Source organism: Eublepharis macularius, chromosome 10 (genome assembly GCF_028583425.1).
Source record: "Eublepharis macularius isolate TG4126 chromosome 10, MPM_Emac_v1.0, whole genome shotgun sequence".
Lineage (NCBI taxonomy): Eukaryota > Metazoa > Chordata > Lepidosauria > Squamata > Eublepharidae > Eublepharis > Eublepharis macularius.
In genome coordinates this window covers 58,164,522-58,177,205 of record NC_072799.1, presented here as the reverse complement: position 1 = coordinate 58,177,205, position 12,684 = coordinate 58,164,522, and the positions used below count along the sequence as shown (strand labels likewise).

The 12,684-nt window shown below is 43.2% G+C and overlaps 1 protein-coding gene across 1 annotated transcript in view; it reads right to left on the bottom strand.

Annotated features, from left to right (window-relative positions):
- The window catches only part of TRIM2 (tripartite motif containing 2), a 66,689-nt gene that overhangs the window by 35,112 nt on the left and 18,893 nt on the right, over positions 1-12,684 (bottom strand). Inside the window, exons 2-3 of the mRNA XM_054990259.1 lie at positions 5,002-5,183; positions 1,106-1,343 (exon numbers count right to left, since the gene is read on the bottom strand). Coding sequence (XP_054846234.1) covers positions 1,106-1,343; positions 5,002-5,135 — 372 coding nt within the window. The 5' untranslated portion in view covers positions 5,136-5,183. The remainder of the gene's footprint in view (positions 1-1,105; positions 1,344-5,001; positions 5,184-12,684) is intronic.

The following is a 12,684-nucleotide window of genomic DNA, read 5'->3' as shown; positions in this document are numbered from 1 at the left end:
AAAAAATACTAAATAGCAATGTTGCAAAGTTGGTGCCTTAAAGAAAAAAAAACCCTAGCAACTGCCAGCGGGGAAATGCTGTAACATGGCTAACACAAAAACTCTGCAGACAGCCCAGAATCCCTCTTGATATTTTAAAGTTTATTTGTGCTTCCTGTACTTTTCAGTCCGTTCTGGTTTGGCTTAAAAAAAATTAAACAGTAATATTGCTGCCATATAAAAATGACCATCCCCCCTCCCTTGTAAGTTTCCTCAGCTGAGGAAACTGACTTGTCCTAAGCCCATCATCTGAGGAAACTGATGGAGTCTGCCTGCAGCCAAATTTTTCTAGTGCAGAAATAAGAAACAGACACTATTTCAGTTCGCCTCAAAGTGTAGAATTAAAGAATCAAAGCAGTATGGGGCCAGAACCAATGAATAAACTGGATCTAATCCATATTACACAGAAAGTAAAGTTCACCGTGCAGAACAGGCCATGATTAAACCTCCTGCTTAGTAGCATAACACTTCAGCACAACACACGATCATAACTGGAACGTTTATTCTTTCTTTTTAACTGGAAAGAAGAAAGTACAAACAAGGACAATCTTCTACCCAACCACTAACAAAACACAGATGATGGTGCAGACGGTCACCAAACTACAGATAAGCAGGGCTCATTTTGAGGGGGAACGCACAGGAAAGAGGCCACATGTCAGGTGGCCCTGCCCACCTGACTCTCGGCCATTTTGGGCCTGTTTCGGTCTGGATTGGGGCTGAAACGGCCTGAATCGGGCCTCTGACAGGTGGTGGATCACTCTCCCACTCAGCAGCAGCCCGATCCTGTCCATTTTGTGCCCCTTATCACCTATTCTGGCTGTTTCGGACCCAATCCTGGCCATTCAGGGCCGAAATTGGGCCCAAAATGGCAAAAAGGGGCTGAAAATGGCTGAAGTCAGGGGGTGTGGCATATGCAAATCAGTTATACTAATGACACACTTCCGGTGACGGGAAGAGGCGTGGCGCTAATGAGTTATGCGAATGAGTTATGCTAATGAGTTCCTCCAGCTCCTTTTCTACGAAATGACCCCTGCAGGTAAGTATTACAGGACATTGTTGCACTTACATTTCCTTCATGATTTGGGCAAGTGAGCGGCTTCCCAGCAGCAGCAGCTGTGACTGTCTCCAAGATGGAAGACTCCTCAATGCTGTTGTCAGGCGTTCGCTGCAGGACATCCATCAGGTTGGTGATAAAGAAATTATTCTGAAGTGCAGAAACCCCTTTCTCCGGCAGGATGGAGGTCTGGCGGCACACTGGGCAAGAAAGGGTCAAGCTGTGGGCTGGAATGTAATTCTGCAGGCACCTAACAAAAGAAAATTTAAGGGGGAAGGAGCTGAGATTAGAATGGATTTTTTGAAAATCTGCCATCAGATTTATTAATAGGAGAAAGACGGAGTCCATTGCTAGCATTGTTCAACTGTTTCAGGTTTTGCAACTCCCGTCAGATGGGAAAATACGGTATCTTTAATCTGTTTAAAAAGTACATTCTACAGGAAGTGCATACTGAGAATCTAGCTACATAAGAGTGTCAACAACACAGGGAGTTAGATGGAGAAAGTCTAAACAATTGTTCTTCAAAGCTCTGATGTAAATATGATTTTTAAAAACTATTGTCCTGTAGCATCTGTATGCTCCTTTCATTTTCCTGCTGTGTCATCTTCAATCCACATTGTTTTTAAGGACCTGAGGAGATGAAGGGATAATGATGTCTCCTCTCATGTTACTTTAAACTTCTCTCTGCAAAAAACTGCCTCTTTGCAACTGAAGCTTTAGATCACATGAAATATTAACTCAATTGTAGTTTAAGAATGTCTTACATCTTGAGCCAAAGGTAGAAGAGGAAAGGGTACCTTGTAGAAAAGAGAATTCTGGCAAGTACATCATTTCTTTCTCACGTATGAGAAGCTATACCTGTTGGAATTCTCTCTTCTCAACAATTAAAAGCTTGGTGGGAAATTGTGAAGTACTACAGACATCAGTAGGAATGTTCAGTGTCACATCACTGAGTTGGATCCAACATTAGATTTCCACTAATGGAATGGACAGTGATTTTTATTGACAGTTTTTCTACACAAGTCATCTTACACAAGTAGGGTCAAGTGAAAGATCTTACACTTGTTCTTCCATTGAGGATATACCCGCACTGCTAGGGCTACAGAGTACACTTGAATATAAGATTATAAAGAAAGTAAGTCGCTTGAGCATCCCCGTGTAAGATGTCTTGTGTAGAGAGACTCTGATTCTCCCCTTCCACTGCAGGTCTCCAGCTAACTCCTCATGATGTTCTTTAGGGTTCTCTGTTCCCCAGGAGCAGCATTTGGGGGAGCATTTTGAACTGCAACAGAATGAGAGATGTGAAGAAAGTCTTCTTCAGTGAGGGTTATCCCTTCCATCAGTGGAAATCATCGCTAGATCTGACCCATTTTTATGGCTGTATTTCAGAAGTGGTTTAACAGGCTCTACTTTACGGTGTGCAAAGTATTTTACAGTGTGCTAAGCATCAGCGGACAGGACTGCATGACCTAGCTGAAATTCAAAGAGCTTCTTCAGTACATCTGTGTATGCATATCACAGAAGAGTGAGGTGTATAGTAGGATTGCCAATCACTGTTTCCTGCTCTGTATTGTTATGCTGTACTTAATGTACCTTTGGAAGAGCTCCTCATCTCCAGGAGCAGCTTTCTACAGACATGAAGGACTCTATTCAGAAAGGGGAAGGTCAAAAGACTAATAGCACATTGTCAAGCACTTCAGAGAAATGTCTCCAGGAGTTTCTTCTGGGGCAGTCCACAACTATCAACATTTCTGAGATTTTGTTTACACTAGACCAAACTAATATCATTATTTTGAAGATGGACTCCGCCCACTACTGCATAAATCTACCAATGTTTTTAAAATGTGAATAATCTCTGCTTCAGCACCCTAGAGCCTGATCTTATTATTTATTATTCGTAATTTTGCCCTGCTTCCCAGACAATGATGCCCTCCCAAAGCAGCTTAATTCTCAGTCGCGCATCAGCCTGTAATGGCTATCAGAAATAGCCCAGCCTGTGTTGACTTCCAGCAGTGTCAGCCTGTGGTGAGACAATTGTGTGCGTCTGTCACCGCAGGCTGTGTTCAGCCCAGTTTTGGCTTTTGGCCCATAACTGCAAATACTGAGGGTTTCTAATGGCATGCCAAGAATTTAATCTAGACTATGGAGGAGTAAATGCAGGACTGCACTTCAGGCAAAATTTCTGAATAATATGCCCTCAAATAGAATATATAAAAAATGTCTAGGAAAATAGAGTCATTAGTGGTACTACATTTAAACACTCATGAAACAATGTCGATGAGGTGAAATGAAATAAAACCTGCAGGGGAAAAGTCGCAAGGGCAGAAATGGTGGTGGGAGGTTTCAGGCGGGGTTGCAGCCTTTTTCTGTTCCTGTGTAGCTTTTCCTGTCATAGAAAATATCACTCATTACAGCTGTCAGTCCTGAAGGTGTTAAAGATACAAGAGCCCTGGCCCAAAAGAACTGATGTACATCTATGGAAACAACACACTTTTTTGCCAATGAAAACTTTTTTTGCCACTAAACCCTCAATTCTGGATATACTTGCCTCAAATTACATTTTTTGTTTAACTTCCTAGTGAAAGTGCACAGATCCATATTTAGATTCAGAGAGCAGAACCACAAGTGACACCTGACACAGATTGGACACTTGTCAGCTTCCCTCAAGTTTTGATGGGAAATGTAGGCAGCTTGGCGGAATGTTGGACAAGTGACAGTTGAAAAGTCCATTGGACAGCAGTCAGAGAGCCAAGCTGCAAGACCAGGATGCCTACATTTCCCATCAAAACTTGAGGGAAGCTGACAAGTGTACAACCTGTGTCAGGCGTCACTTGTGGTTCTGCTCTAAGATTCAGTTTACTGGCTGAACAGGCTCCGGCTGCCTTTCCTCCAAGGCCCAGCGTTGCTTGGGAAGTTCCTGGAGATTTCAGGGCGGCACTTGTGAAAAGCAGAGTTTAGGAAGGGAGCTCAGTAGTGACGCGCGGCAACAAAGTCCGTCCTCACAAACTGCTATTTTTCCCTAGGGGAACTTACTTCTGTAGCCTGGAGATCAGCTATAACTCCACAGAACATTCCACCTGGACGCTCACTGTAGAGTATATGGCCTCCCCCAATGCCATTTCCCCCTATAAGATAGTTTAACAATGAAAGTATGGCTGGTGTAAGGTCACTCAGTAAGGTTCATGGGGATTTGGCCCTGGGGCTTCCTAGTCCTTTTAGTCATGATACCACACTGGCTCTCAATGACTGAAATCACTAATGCTGTAGTACTCTCTGTAAATGTACTGCACACAAGCAATAAACATTGCAACTGGTTACCAAAATTTCATAGTGAGATTCCAGATTAGCTTTGCTGCCTCCTTCTTAAGAACCAACTCTTCTTCAAAGCCCCAGGGCATTTTAGCCTCTCCTTCATTAAACTTAGTTCTATATTCCAGGAGAACTTTTCAACGGGATGCAAGGTTCATTGTAAATCAAATGCAGGGCTTTTTTTCCAGCAGGAACGTGGTGGAACGGAGTTCTGGCACCTCTTGAAAATGGTCACATGGCTGGTGGCCCCGCCCCCTGATCTCCAGACAGAGGGGTGTTTAGATTGCCCTCTGCGCAGCAGCTTGGAGGTCAATCTAATCTCCCCTCTGTCGGGAGATCAGAGGGTGGGGCCACCAGTCATGTGACCATTTTTGCCAAGGGTGATTAAAACTTTTAAAAACTCCCCCCTTGTTCCAGCTGACCCAAAGTGACATCATTGTGTGGTCCTGAGTTCCATGCCTGAGTTCTACCACCTCTTTTCCCAGAAAAAAAGCCCTGATCAAATGTAACTCTAGACTTTGGGGAAGTGATCATGGAGACTGTCCAAAGAGACCAACCAATTGTAAACACTTTGGTTGGAGAACAGAACTCAGCCTTACCTCTCACAGAAAGTATGCAAGCAGGGGAGCACTTTGGGGTTCTTGTAACGGTCCAGGCATATGCTGCAGATCAGAAATTGTTTGTCAATCTGACGCACGACAGGACTTGGGATGTTGGAGCCTTCACTGGCCATCCTAGACCACTGACATGTGGGTCCCGTTCTCCTTTACCCGGCACACTGCTGTAAAATGTTTAACAAACAAAACCTTTAGCAATTAAAAAGTAAACTTCTTTCTAATGTGCCTAATCCTGATTTAAGGACTATTAGAATGAGAATACAGGGAAAATGCTTTTTAAAATGGCAGCCTCAACATGTATTGAGAAGAAATGCTACACTACATCACATCAGATAACGTTTACAAATTTGGTTTAGTTTATTTTAAAATTCATTGCTTACATCTATATTCTGCTCCCATAGCATTTTACAGTCTCCCATCTAGGCACTGATCAGGCTTATACCTATTACACCATAATCAGTTCAAATCATCACCTGCCTTCAACCACCGAGCAACTGCTGCTTACCTCTACACACTTATTTATTAAATATATTTGGATATTACACTCTCCAAAGATTTTTGTCTAAGAAGAATTCCAATGAGAATACAGCATATAATTAAAAGCAATTAAAACTATACAAGACAATAAAAACAGTGTGAAAAATTCTTTTAAAGCATCAAAGCATAAAGCAGCATAAAACTGTAGAGAAAAGAATAAAAAGCATAAAAAGCAGCATTCATTCAACAAAATGGCAGTGAAGTTTATCTCCAACAGTGTTCTGTTAATGCTAGAATTGTGCACAAGTGGCAGTAGGTTTGCCAGACCCCCACTCATGGCTGTGGATCCCCTTACCTATTGCCCCCCCCACGCTCTCCTGACTGGTGGGAGGAAAGACACTGGGGGGAGAAGGACATACGTGCACTCCCACACTTCCCCATCACACTGGAAAATGAGTGTGATGGGGGAGCTGCAGGTTGTGCTGAAGCCTAGTTCATTAAAAATTACCAGTTTGGAGGTGATTTTTAATGAATTTGGCTTCAGTGTGCAACTCCCTCATTTCTGATACAATGGGAGAGCTGCCGGTCATGATGAAGCCCAATTCATTAAAAATTGCCTCCAAGGGCAACACGCAGCATCCTTGACCTGCTGGAAAATTATGTCATTTTTCATCACAAAGGAGGAGTGTGAGAGCATGCACAAGGGAGGGAAATTCCCTACTGCCCCCCAGCCCCCAGCACCTCCACTTTGGCCCCTGGGGATCTAGCAACCCTATGTGCCAAGGGTATACTGGGAAGTTAAAAAGGCCCTGGAGTGATTACCTGGTGGATCACTGGCAGTGCCAAAATGGTTGCACCCCAGACAGCAGTCAAAAAGGCACACCGAGGAGAAACAAGAGTGCCTCATCCTGCCAAGCTGCAGGCTTAATCAGGATCATGCCCTTGCGATGTTTATAAATTGCCTCATTAGTCTTTAAAATGGCAGAAGTGGCCGCAGGTTGGGCCCTGGGATGCCATCACATCTATCTTGGCCCTGAGTGTATAGGTTTTCCCTTTGCACCACTAGCGGAGTTCCTAGGGTTTGGCTCCGCTTGCTCTTAACTGCAAGCCACCCTCCAGGGTGACTGCACACTGGGATAGGGTTACCAACCTCAAAGTGGTAAGGCAAAATAAAAGGGAAGCTCCTCCACACAGGACTGATGTGAAAGAGAGTAGAATACTACACATGAAGGATACAAGTTATCTATATACATACGGGCTGATTCCACACACATTGGATAATGCACTTCCAATCCTCTTTGGAGATCATTTGGAACTGAATTTTTCATGTGTGAAACAAAAAATCCACTTCCAAAAGATTGCTAAAGTGCATTGAAATTGCATTATCCAACGTGTGTGGAATCAGCAATAGTGAAGATGTGATTTACTGGCTATAAAGCTGAACAGTCATTCAACATCTATCAATGTCAATTTAAATCAAACACGAATAAATCACAAGTACAATGAGCAAATGTATCAAAAACTCGAGCCGCTATTAAAGAACAATAGTGTCCATAGTTAACTTATAGTTAACTTGTATCCTTCACGTGTAGTATTCTAACCTCAAAGTGGTGCCTGGAGTTCTCTCAGGGCCAAGCTACAAGTGACGAATGACACTTGAACGGCAAGTGTATTTCTCCCTGTTCACTTGCCCTCCACTCAATCCACTTGCCGTTCAAGTGTCATTTGACACTTGTAGCTTGGCCCTCAGAGTTACAACTGATCTCCAGAACATAGACATCAGTTACCCTGGATGAAATGGCAGCTTTGGAGGATGGTATAACATATTGTTCTAGAATGACATTGTACCTCTGCTGAGCTCCCACCCCTCCCCAAACTCTGCCCTTCTGAGGCTCTGTCCCCAAATCTCCAGGAGTTGGCAGCCCTAGTCCCAGGACTGTTCCCTGTATGTTAAATGACCGATCCAGCCCTGGAAGTAGAGCTAAGCATGACATGATTCTTATGCAGTCATGAGCACTTACGTCCCACTTTGAAAATGCATTCTTTAACAGCATATTAAATGTATATATGTATTTACTGGAGGGAAGGTGAGATGGTATTGCCTGATTTCAACATATCTTGGAAGCTGAGTCAGTACTTGGATGGGCGACCACCAAGGAAGACTCTGCAGAGGAAGGCAATGGCAAATCATTCCTGTTTCTCACTTGCTTTGAAAGCCTGGGGCCGCCATTAGTTGGGTGTGACTTGAGGGCGCTTTACACACACACACACACACACGTAATTTACTTAAAAATTTCGACACCACTTTCCCACCCAACTCAGGTCCCCAAGGTGTGAACCATAAAACATTAAACAGTTTATAAACACCTGAGAAAACAGTGAGGTTTTTGTGTGGTGCTGGAAGCTTAGCTCCAGGCAATGCCAACCTACAGGTAAGGCCTGGAGATTTCCCAGAATTACAATTCATCTCCAGACTACAGAGATCAGTTTCCTTGGAGAAAGTTGTCTGATTTGGAGGTTGGGAATCTATGACATTATACCCCAGTGAGGTCTCTTCCCTCCCCAAACCCCACCCACACCAAGCTCTACCCCCAAATCTCCAGGAATTTCTCAACCCAGAGTTGGCAAAAAAACTCCAGGGCAGCAAGTTAGAAGGAAGTCATTCTACTGTTGGAGGTGGGGGACACAATGGAGAAGGCCCTGTCCATCTCAGTCACCACTTCACTTCAGAAGTTAAGAACACACATTGCAGAGACTCAGATAAAGATCTCAATACTCAGGCAGACTCAGCCACAGAGCAATTTTTACTGAAAAAAGCCTTTCTGTGCACATAGCTTCCATGCTAGCCTGCGAACCAGCAGCTTTTTTTCCAGAAATGATACTGCCAATATTATTTAACACAGACTACAAAAGGAGGTTTGTACAGCATAGTGAAACCACATAAATTTATACTGATGCAAAATTCAGTTTCCTGACTTAGTCATCTTCATTTAATGTAAAGAGCAGTTTTGTTCCACATACGGTTGCAAGGATAAGAATATGCATGGCTATTTTAGAAACTAGATTTCCATTGGTCAGCCCACCGGGGTTCAGTGAGCTTCATAATTCCTTGCCTAACTCTGAACAAAAGCAGGCAGAATCAGCACACTTTTATACAGGAAATACATACTATGAAGTATATATACAGGAGTCATCTTTAAATCTGTTTTTAAACCCAACATTCTGGATTTTGCTCCTCATCCATAATTTTAGTCATATAATTTGCTACTATATACTGCAGTTTTAAAGATATAGCGTCGGCTCTTCTGACTTGCCTTCCACTAAGTCTTTATCCGACGGAGAAGGCCTTCTTTCAGCAAAGAAAGACTCTTCTCCATCAAGAGAAGCTTTATTCATTAGAAAAGGCCATTGAAGGAAGTCTTAGCACAAAAAGGCCATACGATCCAATTCAGTGGAAGGTCGTTGTAGGATCCAACCACTTTTTTTAAAAAAATGAGTAATGTTGTGTTCTCATTAGCCACATGCAGGTGACAGATTGTGTAGAATGAACACATGGAGGGGGACCTGAAACCACGCCCCCTGCCTCCACCCACCATTTCCACACATTTGAAAGGATTGTCTGCGTTTATAAGAATTTTGACATTCAGGAACCCACGCCAGATAAGATCCACGGGCATCACCCTTTCAAAAGGGAAGAGCCCAATGAATGAGAGTACTCTTCTTGGTACTCTGTTGGTTTGTTTGTTTATATATCACCTTTCCTCATCACTCAAAGCAGCTTACAAGTTTTAATTAAAACACTGTAACTTAAAACCAGTGGACTAAGACCCCTGGCAAGCATTAGCCCAGGAGAGCCTCACCTCGTCAGATATCAGAAGTAAGCAGGGTCAGCCTTGGTTAGTAATTGGATGGGAGACCCCCAGTGAAGGCCAGAGTTGCAGAGGCAGGCAATGGCACACCTCTGTGAATCGCTTGCTATAAAAACCCCATAAGTCAACTATGCCTTGAGAGCAGGATTTCATTTCACCTCCTCGGCCAGTGACCAACACACAGTGCATATATTTGGGCTTGATATTTATGGTGACAGGGTTGCCAGCTCCCATTTGAGAAATTCCTGGAGACTGGAGCCAGGGAGGGCAGGCCCCGGGGTAGCATGCCATACAGTCCACCCTCCAGAGCAGCCATTTTCTCCAGGGGAACTGATCTCTGGAGACAATTCCAGGAGACCTCCAGGCTGGAGATTGGCCTGGAGATTAGCAACCCATCATGGTGACCAGGTGCAACTGGATGACAGGGCTCCTGTATCTTTAAGGGTTGTACAAATAAAGGGGGATTCTTGCTAGGTGCAGTCTGTGATGAAGTGAAGAATTTAGAAAAATCTGCACCTCCAGAAATCCCCAGCTCCACATGACTAGAGGAGCCATGTCCTGCTTTGCACATTTGGGTTGTCAGGGGGTCCAGGAGCAAAAGTGTGGGTGCAAGGGCTTGGGGGGCAACAGGGAACTTACCTCCCATGCACGACATCACTCTCCAGCACAACGGAGGAGCCACGGGTGCACTGAAGCTCAGTTCAGTAGAAATTGCCTCCAAATGGGCAATTTTTATGGAATTGGGTTTCAGCATAACCTGCAGCTCCCCTATCATTTTATAAAATGATGGTGCGATGGGGCAGTGCAGGAGCATGCACACATGGGTCTCCCCCATCATGGGGCAGTGCAGGAGTATGCACACATGGGTCTCCCCCCCCATGCCTTCCCTCCACACTGGCCAGGCGAGGAGGGCCATGGGACAGGAGGCTGGGGCAGGGGGATGGCAAGCCTATTGCATATGGTCACCCTAGGAGGCAATGACATGTAAATCAAAACTATATACATAGAGAGCTGCTGTAGTATAGTGGTTAAGTGGCTGGGTTGCAAACCAGCACTCTGCTGGTTCCTAATCCCACTACTGCCATGAGCTCAGCAGGTGGCCATGGACAAGCCACTCCTCTCAGTCCCAGCTTCCCAGCTGTATTGTGGGGATAATAACAACACTAAGTGGGGCATTAATCTGTCTAGAAGAGGTGTATATAAGTGCAGTTATTATTATTATTACATATTTGGTTCCAATATGTCTTTTCTATCAAGATGACTCAGGGGAAAGAGAACGGTCTTTATCAAACGTATAATAGCAATTAGACAATAGCTTGCAAGATGGCATGCATTAAACGACAAACTTTATATCCTTGAATGTCTGTCACCACTACTAATAATTTACAAAACCTTTAAACTAATTCTGGTGATTTTTTTCTACAATATTCTCTTTGCAACCATTTTATTACTGTATTACTGTTCCCATTTCATAGATAAAACAAAGGTAAATCGTGTGGGCGTTCATCACCTGCATTCTTATACACACTTCCCTTTGAACTCAGTGGGAGTTATTTCCCAGTTTGCAGCCTGACCTACTTAACAGTTGGTTCAACTGAATCAATGGGCCTGACTCCCAAAGAAGCTGGCACAGGATCACAGCCTGTGGGTTGCTAAAGCCACACAATGAGTCCCAGGAATAGTTAAAACTGAAACTTCTGGATCCAAGCCCTTTTACTCTCTATGTCTTGAATGCATAATCTTGCAAGTACTAATTCTTAATTTTTGTGAGATGTACCACAATTTCCTAGTTACTTCAATGGGACATAAATAATCAAAGTACAGTTGATTGGAACTGATAAGGGTGTGAGACAAAGAAAGGGTTAAAGCAGCTATATTATCATTCATTGCAAACCCAAACGAATCAAATTTAAGAAAAATGACAGAGTGATACTAGTATTACAAGAAGAGTCATCCTAAATAAATGCTGACCATTTTAACAAAAGTCTCCTCTCTAACAGAGTCAGGCTGGCTAAGCCCAATCCAAAGTAGGAGCTACAACACTGACCGTCTTTTGGTAAATGGTCAGATCTTGCATTAAGAAGGCTTCAAAAATGACATCATCCTCATTTCTTTTGCAAGTTTTCTGATACATGTGTGTAAAAATAGCAATTCTTAGTTTCTACTCAAAGGCATCAGTAGATCATAGGAGAAGAAAATCTGTACGTTGTGCATAGAGTGAATGAATGAACCCTAACTGCGAGAGTTTATTAACGCAGAAAATTCAGCGTGTGCAGCCACACCCATCTGGAAGAGAGCTCCTAAAAGACAAACCACTGGGGCTCAAGCAAGTCTTTTATATGATTTTTATAAACATCTTTACCTGCATCAAAATTATGGTTCTACTGCCTGTGCCAAGATGTAAAAAATCATGAATAGTAACATAGTCACAATGTATAGGATTTTAAAATAAAGGCAGTACTCCACACATCCAGAGCTGTGATTAGACTCTGGAAGAACAGACTGAATCATCAACCAACTATCAACAATATGCAGAATCCAGAGGGTCCAATCCATGCCCAATGAATCCAGACGGTCTAATATGTACATTAACAGTGGCAACATTTACAATGGAACTCTACCACTGAATAAATGTTGCTTCAGAGGCAGAATCCAATATACATAAAGCATGCCATTTTAAATACTGGGGAGAAGTAGTCTTTCAAAAAATTGATTTACTCCCGTAGTCAAAATAAACCCTTATCTAAAAACATGTATCTTTAAAAATCAGCAAAAACCCATACACTTCTGATACATTTTCCCTTTTATGCATATCTTTCCTTTAATCTTTGAACCAGTTTGGTCCTCTATTGTTTAAAGCACGGAGCTAGCCCCAAAAGCATGCAGCACCCCCCATCTTCAAACGACCATAATCTACTTATTTATCATATTTAAAAATGAGGGAACCACAACAGGGAGGAAGGAACGCTCGAACCCTCTAGCTACCAGGCACAATACAGAACAAACATAAGGACTTAAGAGACGTACCCATCTCCGCAGCAAAAGAGCTCAATCAATACAGTGCCAAATATAAAATCCTCTCCAGGATGGAGCTGTGTCCTGCAGTAGTCCAAACGAGCCAACCATAATTATAGTAATAGACTTTCAAGTTTGAAAGCCTCACGTGTGACTCAAGGGTCCCTGCAAATGCACAGTCTGCCGATACTGAGGATTCAGCACATTTCTTGCTTTAGGTTAACAATGCTCTATCCCATGGAGAGAATAATGGAGGAAATGAACAGAGGCCCAGTCAAGCAGTCATTCATTTCCCCCAACCCCA